Source organism: Sinohyriopsis cumingii, unplaced genomic scaffold (genome assembly GCF_028554795.1).
Source record: "Sinohyriopsis cumingii isolate HCF-2022 unplaced genomic scaffold, ASM2855479v2 utg000552l, whole genome shotgun sequence".
In the NCBI taxonomy this organism is placed as follows: domain Eukaryota; kingdom Metazoa; phylum Mollusca; class Bivalvia; order Unionida; family Unionidae; genus Sinohyriopsis; species Sinohyriopsis cumingii.
The window spans coordinates 1239027-1256206 of NW_028315908.1; the positions used below are offsets into that span (position 1 = coordinate 1239027).

The window sequence follows — 17180 nt, forward strand, 5'->3', positions numbered from 1 at the left end:
TTCAAACCTGCAAACTCCCGCATCTGAGGCGGATGCTCTAACCACTTAGGTCATGGAAGCAGTCTACATAAGTAATGAGAACAGTAAACTTATCAGATGCACTGCTTCACTGTGCAAGGTTAACAACCATTCAATTTAAGAACAAAGGAACACAAGAAATAAAAATTATTGCAAGGATCGAGGAGAAAAGGATGGAACTGAAAAAAGGTTATGTTTGACAAAAGTAATGGTAAAGACAGCAACAAAGGTTCAAACCCCAGCCAAGTCATACCAAAGACTTTAAAAAATGGTACTAGCAGCTGCCTTGCTTGTTGCTCAGAAATAAGAGGTTAGTGTTACGACTGGCTGGCCTGGTATCAGAATAATGTGACTAGATGGGACATGATGCCACATCTGTGGCATGATGCCCCAATGCTAGACATCACTATAGGCTGTCACGCTGCAGACATCATAGCGATATCAGGGCTCGAATTTAACACAAATTTCTTTGTAGCCAGAAGGACTAGTATATTGAGAAATTTACTAATCCTGCCAAATCTTTACTAGTCCTGTTCACAAAACAATGTCACACAGCTTTCATGTACGTTTACCGATTCAGTTTTAAACTTTAATTAACCCTCAACAAAACTGGATGTTTTCTGTGTGTTTGTTTTTGCGAACTGCGTACACCAGTTACACCACATAACGTTACTTTCCTCATCATAATTCAGCCATTCCCTGTCTTTTGTCCATTTCTTCTGAAATTTTCCATTACGCTTTTCCCTATCATAAAAATTATTCCTCATCATTCTCTTTCAACTTTTGCTCTTTGTTTTTTCCAGTGGCTGAACACCTTCTATCAAATGCCACATTTTGCCTGTCTTATAAGGAGGGAATTGTGCCTTGTTTTGAAATACGAGATGTTATAGTATAGCTGACGCGAATTATTTAAAGCAAGAAAAGGAATGGCACAGTCTCCTTTATATAAGAAAGTCAGAGCAAGAAACAAGTTTCAAAACACGTGTCTTTGCCCCCTCCCACAATTAAATGGTCTCTCCCTAACAAAGACTTAACTGCAGCGGATGTTCTGCATGATCAAAGCAGTGGCTATTGTAAACACTGTTATAAAATATTAGCATCAGGAGATAGTGTTAGTTTCAGCTTGGAAAAGGTGTCTTCCCATCAAACGAAGCCATCTGACACTCGGCACATTGTATTTAACAGCTCCAACTACGATATCGTAAGTCGTAAGTTTGGTAATTGTTCCTAATTAATCGAACCTCAATGTATTGTTGAAATTAATAATAAGGCGGAAAATTTTCAAATCTTAGATGCCCATGCTCAGAGATTTTAATTCCCAACAAATGTACGGCATTCTGCTTGGATATCTCCATGTGTATTCAATTATTTGTTCATTCTTGTAAGGGAAAAATATAACAAACTATTCTTTTCATCACAGAAAAAGTAGTTGTATGGAAAGGATGTGTCAATAATGTAATCGTAATAAACTGATCTAATTCTTATAATTATTTTGATGGAAATGTAAAATATGTTGTTGTTGTTGTTGTTGTTGTATTGTTTAACGCCATTTTTCAGCACACGATAGGCTATACATGGCGGCCAGTATTAATGGTGGAGGAAGAACCTGGGAAAACCCCAGAAAGAACCACTGACCCACGAGAAGCTACTGGCAAGCTTTCTCACATATCCACAGTAAAATATGTAGTTTCCTGTTTGTGACTGTTGGAGCATTTGGGTAGCAAGCACAAAAAAAACAACCTGCAAACTAATTTCTTTGAATAGTTTATGACGTGTTCTTTTGTGTGGTATACTACTTTGTAGTTTGTTACTGTGGTCGAGTAAATAAAGTGTGATACCATGTCATTTTTTCATTTAATTCATTATCAGATTAATTAGCATCAATTACCAAACTTCCGTTGTTAATAACAGGATATAATTTGCGCTGTTAAGTGAAATGCACAAAATCGGATGGATTCTTGTTATAGAAACGCACCTTTCCGAAGCAGAAATTGACTTCATCTTCTCATGCCATTAATTTATGACTGTTTACAATGACCACTGCTTTGATTCCACGGAACATCTGCTAAGTCAAGTCTTTATTAAGGAATGGCGTAAACAAACACTGACTATTGATAACCAAAACTTACTAACCCATCGGACTATTAACATTATGAAAGTTACTAGTCTTACAGGAAATCTGCTAGCCTCGGGCATGCGGACTAATGCTAATTTCAAGCCCTGGATATGATGAATTTTGTTTGAAGCTACATTAAAAATCCAAAACACCCAAAACACACACACGCACACTCACACACAGAGCAACAAAGGTGAATATTGTTGAGCATCCTGATGCGTGCATCCTCACATTCTAGTCCAAGGAAAGAGAGCAAGATATTCCACATGCTGCCTATATCTAAAAAATCAGACTGTGATCATGTTCTTTTCAATTCTGTTCATCTAAAAAATTAGACTGTGATCATGTTCTTTTCAATTCTGTTCCTCCAATCACTAACTGGAGGAGGGAATATTGGAATAAATTGGACTGGGGACTTAGCATCATGGAACTGGAAAGTAACGCAATAGCAGCAGATAACTGTATTACTGCTATTTAAATGTGTTGCCTAACTGTGAACAGCAGAGGCCCCGGTCAAGTGTTACTGCTTAATATCACAAGAAACACTGATGATCCTGATCTGCCAGTGTACTATGTGATAACAGGTCCAGATCTTGTCTGAGTTTCTAATGTCACCCCACCCATAGGGGACCTGGGATTTTGTAAGCATGTGTCAATGGAAATATGTGACTTGTGCAGTTCGATAACTTGAATTTATTATCATAATGCCAACTAATACATATGCAGAGCCTCTGTTCTTCAATTTTTTACTAAAATTTAATAAGTACTGATGTCAGAACAACAATGTTACAGATAACATTGTCTAAAGAGATGTGATGCATAATAATTACCATATATAAAGTTTGAATCTGCTAATGACCCCTGAATGTAAGTTGCCTACCCCTTCCAATTAAAAAAAACAGTAAGGTTGGGCAAGAAATATAGCAAGGTAGCTACCTTAAACAGTAAGGTGATTACTAAAAAATACAAAGCTTATTTATTAATGGACAATATATTTGCTCTTTCAACAATGCTTTCTTCTGGCTACACAATAATATTGAGTTCAATCATAAACATTTTCTCTTCCTTGTTGAAAAAAATATCCTTCAAGAGGACCCAAATGGTCCAAGAGATGATTTAAACACTTGTACAGTGATAACAACGAGTACATACAAGTTTTAACATTTTTAAACTTTCTTTGCTGTGAAATTCTTGAAAGAATTTTAGGGAATTTTTCCCATGTAAAAACTTTTCTCTAAGTAGTGAAAAATATCAATAAGAAGATCTTCCACTTTGGCATTAAAATCAGCAGAAGCCTTTTCTGCTGCAAGGTGAATCAAAATGACACGGGCAACAGAGCAATCAAAATTTGGCTGTTTATGTACAAAATATCCCAAATACTCAAGTTTTTTCCAACCATCACATTAGCACTGTTACATCCAAGTGAAATTATATTATTGTATGGAACAGACCTTTTCATTTCAGAATCAATTTAAATATATTTTCACTCGTGGCCTTCTCTTCACAAATAGGCACAGGTGGTATTTTAGAAATAACTTGCCCTTCCTTACTGTCAAAATATCTTACCACAGCTGGATCCTGTCCAAGTCACTACTTCCCTCTGTGGCAACAGAAAGACTTTGCATTTTATATTGTCAACATTGTTTTCCTTTTTTATTAAAGAAGTTCATTTACAAATGCTGAAGTTTTACTCATAGCGCAACTGTATTTGGCAGCTATTTTAGAGTCACATGTGCTGCACTCTTTCTGAAGCAAATTACCAAACACATCAAATTGATGTGTATTCCTACAATGCTGTCTGAGGTTATTTTACGACATCACAAACTGGCTGAGTGATGTTCTGGTAGTAATACCAGATCTGAATGGAGAAAAAAATAATTCGTAACAGAATTTATAAATTTTTCTGAAATTCATAAGGGAAAGAAGGAAACTTGTAATGGCATACGTTACCCCTGAAAATCACAAGGCTTATGCTAATACTGTAAGGGTAAGCAAATCTGAATATAGGTTGGCATACTGGGCAGCAAAAGTTTGAAATTTCAATTGGCAATTAGTTCAGATGTGACAAAGAAATATTGTAAATAACTTGCAGCAACTACAACAAATCCTGTGATCCATTTAATTGTAGAGGGTTGCTGAGCAGGGCCAAAAGGCACAATTAAAAACCATTTTAGGGTACCTTGTATGTTTTAAAGTGCAACATATAAAAAGATGATACAAAATTACAGTATAAAAACAAATTAATTTATTATAATTAAATAACAACAGCCAATGCTAACTTGACATACTTTCTTTGGTGCCAAGTTCAAGAATGCAGATAAACAAGAATGGCTGACAAATAGATGGGGATGTATAAAATGAACAGTTAAATGTATAGTTAAAAGTGAAAGTATCAAGAACCTCTTCCAGTTCAAAGTTGTAGTAACATCACTTTGCAGGGATAAATGTGTATGATTGGTGGTGTGCACAAGGTACTAAAGTTTGTTTCCAGACTTGGCTGTTTTCAATGGCATTTTGCTGATTTCACCTATATTGTTGCTGGCTAGTGAACCAAGTCTCTTATCAAATAATCACATCAATACAAAAGGCAGTGAAAGTTTAAAATAAGAAACTAAACAAACTGATGTGGGTGATGGAGGTAGACCCAGAAATTGAGGATTTTTATCGAAACATGCAGTGAAGTTTGTTGACGTTTGTTTTAAAAAGTGAATGTAGTATTTTGTCTTGCTTATAGATGATAAGAAAGGGAACATAATAAGGTCTTTTTTTTCTAAATGGAGTTAAGCTAATTAAATTAATATTAAAAATGTAATGTCATCTTAGATTCCTTGCAGCTGCACATAAAATGAAAGAATGGTAAGGTAACACCAATTAGGAATGATACAGATGATACAGTTGTAACATCAGAATCAGAATTAAAAGTTTCAATTACCTTAGACTTTCATTCTTGTATAATATGAAACATTTCATAATGAATGAACACTAGCAATCTGATAACATTTATATTGGTGAAACAACAATATACACATATTGCCTTCAATTACTGCAAAGGCAAAAATGGTCATGTTACTGAACTCCAAGTTTTAAAGCTGGAACTGCAATTTTGGCACAAAATAACCTATATGTGTTGCCATACCATAACATACCAAACAAATTCAACATTTTTCAAGGAAAGAGTTCTGAACACCAACTTTCAAAATCTTAAACCTTAATACTTCTGAACATATTTTATTCTTATATTCCAACATAAAATCTTGATCAATGTGACCTACTTGCAGATACTTATGATGTAAGACATGCTACTGCATAATGTGATGGTGTAACAGCATGTGAACAAGACTAGCAGTCCATGCTAACAGAGATATAATGTGAACAAGACTAGCAGTCCATGCTAACAGAGATATAATGTGAACAAGACTAGCAGTCCATGCTAACAGAGATATAATGTGAACAAGACTAGCAGTCCATGCTAAGAGAGATATAATGTGAACAAGACTAGCAGTCCATGCTAACAGAGATATAATGTGAACAAGACTAGTAGTCCATGCTAACAGAGATATAATGTGAACAAGACTAGCAGTCCATGCTAACAGAGATATAATGTGAACAAGACTAGCAGTCCATGCTAACAGAGATATAATGTGAACAAGACTAGCAGTCCATGCCAACAGATATATAATGTGAATGTCACAACTTTGGCAGATACTGTATGTAAGCAAAAAAGACATTACAGAAATCATACCTTTGGTTCTGTGGTCTCTGCGTTGGTATCTGGCACAGATAGCTGCATATCTGTGCTACAAACACTTGTATCAGGATTGTCCAGGGGCTGAGTTCCAATGCTAACCACACCCCCATCCCCATAGGTCTCGAACACAGTGTTGCCCTCAACCAGTCCTCCTACTGACTGTATCTGACTCAGAAGTGCTGCTAAACAAAACATGAAAAAAAAGCAAACTTAATGTCAGGAAAACAGACTCTGCTACCTCCTAATCCAACCCTCATTCATAAAGAGACCAAAATTTGTTTTTCTGTCTATATAAAACCTAGACCAAGGGAATAAACTTTTACTCATTAAGTCCATCTTACCACCACTAGGTGGCTCCGAATTTAAGCAGAGAAAGACATAAAAATAGGATTACTGCATTCTATCTCTACCCAGGGCACCTTTTCAGGGAAAACTGACTGGATTCCCTATAAGATGGATAACATGGCATCCTAATCTGAGAGCAGCACAACCAATTGTCCATGATGACTATACAACCAATGGACTCATGGTCCATGATGACTATACATAGCTATGAAGAAAATAATGAGCTCTTCTTACTGATACAATTTTCAGGTGAATAAAGTTTAAGTGCTGAACTCATGCTTGTGATGAGTGCTGTTGCCAAATAGTTATTGTGGTTGTCTGAATGGCAGCTACTGGACCCACCAGTTTCAATTCTTGTTTCTGTGAAGCTAGATTTGATAAATAAAAACTCAGAAAGTTTGACTGTGCCTGCCAGCTAGCAGCCTCTATTATGTCTCAGACAAACATGCAACTCAAAGATTGCTATACACTCATAAGATGACTCTGATATTTTGAGATTTCAGAGAAAACTTAGCATAATATACACATCAGCCATGATGCCAGGGTTTTCAGGGCTATATCCTCTGTCCAGGCTGCATGTAGAGGAAATAGACGTTTTAATGTCCTCCGGACTTTTCTCTGCATTAAGTAGTGCTTGTGAGTGCAGACAAGGTCATGCTCTCCATGTATACTGTTGAAGACAGGGAAAGTATGCTGACTCTCCGGCTGACTGCTTACAGCAACCATTTCTTAGCGACAAAGACTGGCTGCATAAACATCCAATCAGAACTACAGATAGTACTAGTCCATTGTATGGACATGTAATGCACCTAACTTTGTTTACATCAAATAATTTGTAACAATCATGTAAATGCTTGATTTCAAGATCATGTGACAATTCAAGAGCTTACTAAGTGACTTTTTATATCAAAAGGACGAGATGCATTTGCTGATTATCAAACTAAATGTTTTTTACACTTGGCATAATTTTAAAGTGGTTGAAATCTTGTTTATGATAATTGGAGGTAATGTCCCAGCTATTACATGCAGTTTTAGTTCATACGACATGGTCGCATTACCACAACATGATTGTTTCCATTGTGCTGATAATGGGAAAAACAACTGTATGGTTACCACTCGCGTTTGTTGAAACACAGCAGTTCAACAACATAGGTACTGTTATAATATAAATACTGACCTCTCTCCACCTTAAAAATGGGAAACCACCCTTAGAAAATAATCAGAAGAAATTGCCACAGTGGAACCAAAAATTTGAACCTGGACCAAAGTTCAAAATTGGCAAGTGAATATTATCATCTTGTCACCCTCAAAATCATAAAGCAGCAACTATAAAATAACATCAGCATTTTTGTAATTACAACTCTATACCACATTTTACACTAAATCAGTTTCATTCATATCATAATACCTTTATTAATTGTGACATTGCTGGTTCCTATATTAAGTCGCCATCTTTACATGTCACTATCCTGTCTGAAAGTGACCAGCAAATAATGTCCTGTTTAAAAAACCTCAGCCAACTCTATAGATCAAGAAAATGCTGACAAGAGGACAAGTGCTGAAAATTTAATCAGCATTACAATTAATACCAGGAACGCACATAATGCTAAGGTTTCGTGATTTGTGATTTTGATTTTTAACGTAGCTTTAACAATTTTTCAGCCATATCGCTACGATGTCTGCAATGTGGCAGTTTATAGTGATGTCAAGCACTGGGGCATCATGCCGAAGACATGTAGCATGATGTCCCACCCAGTAATGTTATCTGAACACTAGGCCGACCAGTCATAACACTAACCTCTTAATGCTGAGCGCCAAGCGAGGCAGCTGTTAGTACAATTTTTGTAAGTCTTTGGTATGACATACAAGTTTGAAGTAAACAAAATTAGTTATTTCATATCTTAACATCAGTCTAAGTGGAATCAATTGCAACTTGTGTTCAGTTGAGAGGATTTTATTTATTTAAATTATTCATTGGAATTTCCAAGTGCTGATTGATTTAGGACTAAATTACTATTCTGGGATTATTGTGAATTCATTGAAGGAAATTTTGGATTATATTATTGCGATACAACAAGGCTCTTGGCATATTAGTACCTTCAATACTATTGGCACATCAGCACATTCGAAACTGAATTAATTTAGAACACCACTGAAATTCATTCAGCATACTCTATACTTCTGGACATGTGATAAAACTATTAGGATGATTTGGGATTGAAATCACAATACTGTAAGTTCTTTCTCAATATTCACTTTGTATTCAAGGAAATAAATTATTTGTTGAATTTTAAAAATCTTGTTGATTTTCACTCTCTTGCTTAGTTTAGGACTACATAGTTGTAACACTCCTCACCTGGTAAATTTGTTGTGATGAGTTGTCCCCCTTGCAGCTCAGCAGCAGTTGTAACATTGTTGTATATTCCTCTCACTCCATCAGCCATTGATAAAAACAGCCTGTAAGATTAAGGTCCTTGTGCTATAACTTCATAAAATAATGTATATGTATATATATATATATATATATATGCTCTACTCAGTGAAAAGAATTTCTAGGAATTCAAGGAAAGACAATTTCTTCCTTTTAACTGCCGAGTGTTGAAACAAGCTCTGATATTCTTTAGTGATAACAAGATTTTCAAATTAAGTGCTACAGTGGACATACTGGATGTCAGACTGGCACCATTATCATTTAGGACAAAGAAGACATTATTAAATGTCTTTAAGTCAAAACCTTAAGTCATAATGATCATCCATTCAGGCAGCCATATTGGAAGTAAGACTGGCACCATTTTCATTTAAGACCAAGTAGATATCACAAGAAGTCCACAGGTGAACTCTGGAGTAGAGATAACTATGTTTTCAAGAGAGCTGCCACTTTGGCCACAATGAGAGTTGGTCATTTACATTCAGGACCAAGCAGACACCATAAAAACTCTTCCAATGAAAATCCCATGTCAAAATAAATAAAGCTAAAACAAGATTTTCAAGACTGTCACTCAATGGATCACAGATCAGCACCACTTTAAGATTAAAATAAAAAACATAAAAAGTCTTTTAGTGAAACCACATGATGATATGACCAATCATTCAGTAGCTGTTGTGATAAAAAGATTTTCAATCTGGCCAATGTGGCAGCCATATTAGATTCCAGATCAGCCCCATTTTCACTAAGGACCAACTAGACATCATAAGAAGTCTTTTAGTAAAACCCCATGTTCACACGACCATCCGTTCAGGAGTAGCGATAACAAAACTTTCAAGATGGCTGCTGTGGAGGCCATATTAAATGTCAGATCAGGACCAATTTTATTTAGGACCAACTAAACATCATACAGTCTTTCAGCAAATATCCAATGTTGATATGACCAGCCTTTCATGAGAAGTAGTGATAAAAAGATTTCCAAGATAGTCACTGTGATGGCCATAATAGATTTTCAAGGAGCACCATTTTCATCTAGGACCAACTAGTTCATGAGCTGGATGTATATGTAAAGAAGGAGTAGTGATAACAAGATTGTGCTAAAGGACAGACGGATGTCAGGCAACAGACAATGGATGGACAGCAATCGGAATAAACTCCTCTGGTCCACTAACAAACCAATACTGCTTAGCAGGAAGAAAACTGGATATACTATTTTTAATAAATGTCAATAACTGAGGAGGACTGATATGCCTATTCAGAAAATCGATAAATTGTACTTTCTCGATAAATTGTACTGACATTCTCCAACACTTTTGGTATGTATAGTATATACTTTTAAAACCCCAATGCCACCATTTCTCATAAATTTCACCATTCTTCCAATCTAACTAAAGTTTGCAAGAATGGAAATGATTTGTTTTAAAAAAATCCATCTGACATCAACCATTCGTTGAAATAATCAATGTTAGGCTTAAATGATGTTCAAATATTCAGTTTAAAATTAAGAGCTGCCACCTCTTAATTTAGTGATTAAGTCACTCACAATTCTGTTCTTTTTCAGGAGTGCTCTAAAAGTAGTGATGTCATACATTTGACAAATTCTGTTAGGGACTAATCTACCAATGACAACATTCACACATGGCTGTAAAACTGATCTGAGTGGGAATAAAGAGAGGTAGACTCACATTTTTTAAGTGGATCTGAGAAGAAATAGCATGCAGAAGATATAAAAAAAAAAACATTCAGTTGAATATTAGTGATTAATTGGTACGCTTGAATATTTTGAAGGGCAAACTTGGTCTTTAGACAAACCCAGATGTTGCAGATTTCCTTATTAACTGGTAAGCATATGACATATGATTTGTAAAAATAATGTACATCAGTTACACATTTAAAGAAAAAATACTTGAAAATGCTAGACGAAGTACTGCATATATCAAACACAAAATGAGAACTGCATATCACACCTTCCATATCCAACATATTAAAGTACTGGCTTCTTCTGTTCACAATGATGACATCAAAATCTTGTGTTCCAGCTTTCTACTGAAATCAGCTGACCCACAGATACCATGATCAACATCGGATTAATTCATAAGCATGTGAAAAATGGACAGGTTTTTCAGTTGAAGGGAGAAATTACATGGCTCATGATGTGATAAAACATCGAAGTTATCAAGTTTTAATGGCAACCAATGATGTTTAGGACCAATATCTTTCAAGATTCAGTATTATTCAGATGATTTGGCATTTATGATGTTTGCATATAATGGCTTTAAAATGTCCCCAGCTGCCAAACAGCAGGACTTGTAACTACATCCTAAAATTCTATGTTCATGATATCAGCAGTTTATCCTAAGGCTTTTTTTTTAATTAAGTTTTTCACCCTACCAGATCAAATCTCACTTCTATCATCCCCAAGGACAAGAGTTTTATTACCAATGAGCATATCTATCAGCCATCACAAGTCATCTGCCCATGTTTCAAGTATCTTTCTTGAATAAACACTTGGAGCAATTTCATGTCACAACAACACTCACAAATTTATGCAGACATCATGCATGGAAAGAAAGACTCGTATGACCTCTAGCACATCCTTCTCCACAAATTTTTGGATGCCCAATGTTTCAAAGATGTGAATCCTTTGGACCTTTAATATCTAGACCATAACCAAGTTTTCTCGGAATTCTGTCCCACCATGGGTCAAAAGGATACCCTAGGTGATTACTTAAATGGAAATAATGCATTTACAAATTCAGAAAATGAAAAAAAAGTTGGATTAAAACTAAAGATAAGTTGAGAGAAAAAATGCAAGAAAAAGGCCTGCATGTCAAGCCAACAATTAAAACAATGCTGTAAAACTTTAAACAAAATAATAAACTGTTGATGATGCTAGCACTGCCAGTGAAAAGGTGAATGATGTATCTCACTTCCCATCAACATAGGCCAAAAACAACCCAATAATTCTAGTAATCAATAAGATTTGCATGATAAGTTCCTGCAGAGTTACCCAACATATAATTATTTTTAGTCTGCTTATAGACATCCAGTTTTCACACCACACCTGCTGCATTCCCATCTAGACCAATTTTCTGAAAAATGAGGGTAAAGGCATAGCATTCTTGATCCTTTCTGATCACAAAACCCAAGCCAAAAATTCCCAAAATCAGATATGATACCTTGATTACACCTTTATCATAGAAATTCAGCAGTTAAGTAGCAAACTCAGCTGATAATAAATCTTTACTCTCCTTATTTCTGGCTTAATTGTAATTAAAGTTACAGAAAGTTACAATTTTAGATGCCCTTGAATTTGTACTCAAAGCATTTCAAGAATACTGGATTTGGACTTCCAGTGTCAAAAGAATTCCTATTTGTTTTTATTGCTCTTGCTACTAATTAAAAAGTGCAGAACCTGATATGTATACTTATTATCCAATGGCACATCTGTGTCTATGTGATTTCCAGTTAAGTTTGTCTTGTACAAAGCTATTATGGTATTAGTTTATGGTTACCCTCTGGAGGTCTCCACTAGTACAAAGCTATCTTGTACAGGTGATGTGGTGTCAGTAACTGCTTCAGCAACAGAAATGTGATCTCCCTTTTCATGAACCTCATGATGCGTTAGGACCCCAAGGGCAACATGTTCCTCTGTGTCATGCAGCATGAGGCGTTCCTCTCCAACGTGATCCTGTTCCCCAACACAAGGCTGCTCAATCTTTATCACAAGCTTATCCATACCTAAAATCATTCTAAGAAAAAGGTAAAATTACTTGTTAAGACCTTGCTGCAAGCATAATTAGTCCTCTACCAGGACATGCATAATCTTAGAAGAATAAAGCCCCATCTCCAAATCATGCACACAACGGTTTTGACCTCTATAATTTCTAGAATTGTGAAAATGTGAGTTTGTCACCTAAGATTCTCCATCTCCTGGTACTGGGCTAGAAGAATAACTAGACAGTGTACATTCTACTCTTATCATATCATATTTTCTCATGTCCATGTTATAGAAGAAGCCTCTTCTTCTGAGACTTTGACTCCCTGTGGTGGATTCATTAAAGCCCATAAAATTCAAGTGCAATCTGTGTTTGGATCACTAAATATGAGTCAGTCCCCGGTTTTTTACATACACTTGACTCCCAGCTTTAGAAGAGGAAAAAAATTTATATATATATATATATATATATATATATATATATATATATATATATATATATATATATATATGCAAAATGCTCTAATTCCTTCGTCTAGTTGCCCTCATTTGACCCATACTTGATAACTAAAGGTACAGTTTATTGAACTGATATGAAGTTTATACATCTGAACAATTACGACATACTGATTATAGGTTAAACGCAGTACACACAAAATTCAAAGTGTATAAGCTTGCATGATACATTATTGTTCGACTTTAGAAAATTAAACATGTCAGAACTAACGAGAGATGGGCTTACTTTTGATACAGTTGTGTGTCATCACTAATGGCCCTATCGAAAACATGGTGGACATAAACAAAACACGTTTCGATGCATCTACTCAAACATAATATTTTACTTACTCGTATTCTTTTCATAAATTATTTTTCTTTCTATATTTAAATACAACTATGAAGTATCAACACTCTGATATAGTTCGAAGAAAATTATATGCTGGAGTCTAGTTTTTCGTAATCCATACCTGTTAGCCGCCCGCATCTGAGTGGATTACCTCCCCTTACAGATACAAATATTTTCGAACGTGCCGAAAAAAGTCTCAGCAAGAGTTTTTTTCTTCTGTCCCTTGCGTTAGAAACAATTTGCCAAAAACAACTGAAAATGTCGAAAATGTAACAGCCATGCTTCCAGATTTAGCGCTACTATAGTATATGTATTCATTTTTAGTTTTATACTAACAGAAAAGTTCTTTCAAAATGAGGCTGACCTCGGGGTCAAATTGTTTGTATTCATTTTCAGAAATCACCATGAACGCTCAGAATGCGTTTTTGCGTTGTAAATTCGTTTTGCAGTACAGAGCATAGACAGGTATAAAAAAAAGTAAAGAAAGTAAAGAAAGAAAGTAACACGAGGAGCTTCTCGCAAACAGAACTATTTATATTCATGCCTTTATTGGTTTTTATTAGGAATATCTACTATACGGTATGACAAATGTGCGAAAAGTTACGAAAATTGACAAAAATATTGCAAAAAGTTTCGAAAAGTTACAAAAATGTTGTGAAAAATTACAAAAAGTTATAAAACAAATGTTGCGAAAAGTTACGAAAAGTTATCTTCGATGGCGAGAAGTTTAAAATTATATATACTGGCCGACTATATTTTGATTTTCAGTTTTAATTATTACTTCTATTTCACAAATTAAAATATATTGTATAGTAACTCATTCTGCATAGGATTTAATATACATTTTTATATAAAAAGTATTTTTTTAAAAAAGGTCCTTTTAGCGAATGGTATCCTTTTCAGGAAAAGGACTTATTCGTCTGCGAAATGGATTGACTAAATTTTACTATCATTTCCAAACAATATTTGTATTTTGCAAATTAAATTATAAGGTGCAATAACTGATTTTCCATAACGTTTTAATAATGAGCATTTATAGGTCCTTTTTAGCCAATGGGGTCCTTTTCGCGAATAAGACTTACCGTCTGCGAAAAGGACCCAACCTGCTCCTACTACAGTTTCAATAAATATTTCGATTTTAAGAAATATGAGAAGACTTATAAAGTTTGAAAGGATATGGACATTGAAGTCTATAACGTATCTAAATTACATCAATTCGCATACATTGGATCAACAGAATACTTCGTCAGCTCGGGACAAGAAATCATTATCTACACCTTGCATAAGTGAGGAGACTCTTACTAAAGCCGGTATTGACGGAAACATCTTCAACTCCCTTCCACCGACCTCGTCTGCAACGAGTCAAGAACTATTAAACTCCGTTAAAGATGCAGCATCGAACTAGACCTAAACAACGACAAAATTCAGAACCATTCCACGTATTCAATGCTTTTGACTGTGCTCGCCTGACTTTCACGACTCATGTCTGGAATGTCCAACTCGTGGCAATTATGTATCAGTTTTCATAATAATGGCCTTATAAGATTTGTTTAATGTGAAAGTGAAATCAATATTCCCTGCATTGAATGTGTCGAAGGATTATAGCTTTGTCAAACTGAATTGTGTATTTATACCAACGATCTGTGATCTCGAACTCCTTCTTCAGGCCAGAATCCTAACCAAATTAGAAGAAAGCGGGCAGAAAGGTCAGAACACCATAAAAGCGCAAAGTGCAAAATGCAAACTCTAAAGTGCAGTCGATATTAGGTAATTATATAGCCACACCTGTAGCCGACTGCCGTCACAAAAAACTCTGATGAATTTTAGCTAGTATTCGGATAAAAAAATCAACAAAATAAGGTGCATGGACACTCGTAGAATTTAAAAAAAAAAAAAACAACGTCAATACCATTAATAACAACGTCAAAAAGAAAATAGAAAAATTTAAAACCAAATAAGAATTTTAAAGAAACATCGAAAGACAATATTTTACACAGTTTTTTTTAATCACTCTTGTTGCAATGTAAAATATATATGAAGGAAATCGACAAAATAAAGATTTTAGCAGCACTTTTCGCACCTGTAGTTACTTTGTTTTCAAAACCAAATTCAAGCTTTCATTGCAGCTTTCGAAAAATATATTTACACTGATGCAAATGATGATAACGAAAACCTTTTATTTTACTTACTTGTTTTAATTCTTAAAAAGTCGGGAAAATGCTTTTGTTGCAACTTTTACTTTTTGCATTTCGGTTACGATATTATCTTTTCGTAGCAGTTGTCGAAAGTATTCTCTTATTAAGCATTATCAAACAATGGAAACCTTTGGTATGGCTAGCAGTTAATGTGCGTTTAGATATAGTATAACTATTGTAAATAAATAAGCTTAAACAATCATTTCAAGGCAACTTTTCTCGTCTTGACCTACAGTAACTTTTTGTAACTTTTCGTAACTTGTTATACCTTTCCGTACTTTTTTGCAACTTTAACTACCTGGTAAATTTTCTTAACTTTTCGTAACTTTTCGCACTTTAGTCATACCCTCTACCTAATAGATGAATTAAAGGGTGCACTGGACATTTTTTATGCTCAAATTTAATGTTGCATACACCTGCTTAATATAAAAATTCATACAAAATAAAATAAATTAGTGAGGTCAAACAGGTCCATATTTTTGGATAGGTATAATAAAACCAAACATAAGAATATCATTCACTTAACCTGACAAGTCAGTGAAAATTCATAGCATAAAAAGTAGATGCACCCCACCCCAAAATTTATACATGCATTTTTCATGTCCGAAGTACATTTTTGAGAACAAGTGATTCTCACGGTGCAAACACAAGCCCTTTCCCATGGTAATAATTTTGGAAAACGTTATGTACTTAATAGCTTGATGCAAAATAGTTGTCATCCAGGCAGTTTTTGAGATATTCTACCTGCCTTGAACCAATGTGTCTAATACTCTTGGGCAGGGACGTACCTAAAGTATTTGGCACCCGGGGCAGATCCTTCTTTTGAAATCCCCACAAATAATTTAAAAACGTAAACACACAGAAAAAAAATATATTATGTTTGCAAGTAGCTTTTTAAACAGTATAGTGCTGTCATAAGCAAACCGGAAACTTTTACTTTGGCGACATTTTTATTTGGTTTGAAAACTTGTACTGGTATTTCAACTTTCCCGATGGCACCCCCTCCCCTATCTGGCTGTCACCCGGGGCGGACCTCCCCCTCGCACACTGCTCTTGGGTACTCTTTTAGACAAGTGGAATAACTTTCTTATTTCAAATCAGATTGCGATTAAATATTTTGTTGAACTGCTTCTGACTAAGAATGTTTCTCTCATTTGAGAACACTTTTAATATATGAATCTTATTTATTTTACTTTACAATTAATTTTGCATCGAGCACTGTGACTATGTTGTTGCCTGTTGCTAGACTTTCCATGTCTGCTTAAAGTTTGGTGTATAAACGTATGGCTAAAATAGTACGACTTAGAAAAAATGAAACATTTTTGCATGCTCAGAGGCTTACTAAGGGTAACTGGCCCCCGGGGCGACGATGAAACCACAAAGGGGTTTGGGAGCCCCAAGACCTCTGTCGTCCGGGGAAACCACCCCGTCCTCCCCGTTAGTACGCTACTGTGCATGTTCATAATCAGAGTAAATTTACATAGATACACAATAGACGTGTTGCTGTCTGTTCAGTCGTCTGGATACAGCCTATGACAAATGTACTAATAAATTGAATTTATCAAGTATTACCTGACCAAAAATCTTGAAGGATATGCTATATATACTTCGACATTTGGTTTGGATAGAAACAACGTAAACAAAGTTTAAAGAAAAGGTGGCGGGGGGAGGGGGCGCACCAGAATTGGTCAGGTAATTTCTTTCAGGCAAGAAGATTATTTCACGCTGAGCAGCTGTTTGATATGCTTGTGTTGTCATTGTTGCACATAAT

At 35.3% G+C, this 17180-nt stretch overlaps 1 protein-coding gene across 4 annotated transcripts in view; it reads right to left on the bottom strand.

Moving 5' to 3' along the window:
* Positions 1 to 13556, bottom strand: part of LOC149773824 (uncharacterized) — a 34635-nt gene extending 21079 nt beyond the window's left edge. For 2 of the 4 annotated variants that reach the window (XM_089945972.1, XM_089945971.1), the window contains exons 1-4: positions 13336 to 13555; positions 12168 to 12404; positions 8584 to 8684; positions 5877 to 6064 (exon numbers count right to left, since the gene is read on the bottom strand). In XM_089945972.1, the coding sequence (XP_089802098.1) occupies positions 5877 to 6064; positions 8584 to 8684; positions 12168 to 12404; positions 13336 to 13352 (543 nt within the window). In that variant the 5' untranslated portion in view covers positions 13353 to 13555. Of the gene's footprint in view, positions 1 to 5876; positions 6065 to 8583; positions 8685 to 12167; positions 12405 to 13216 lie in introns of all 4 variants that reach the window. The other 2 variants (XM_089945973.1, XM_089945974.1) reach the window with 2 other exon arrangements.
* Positions 13557 to 17180: the final 3624 nt, after the last annotated feature.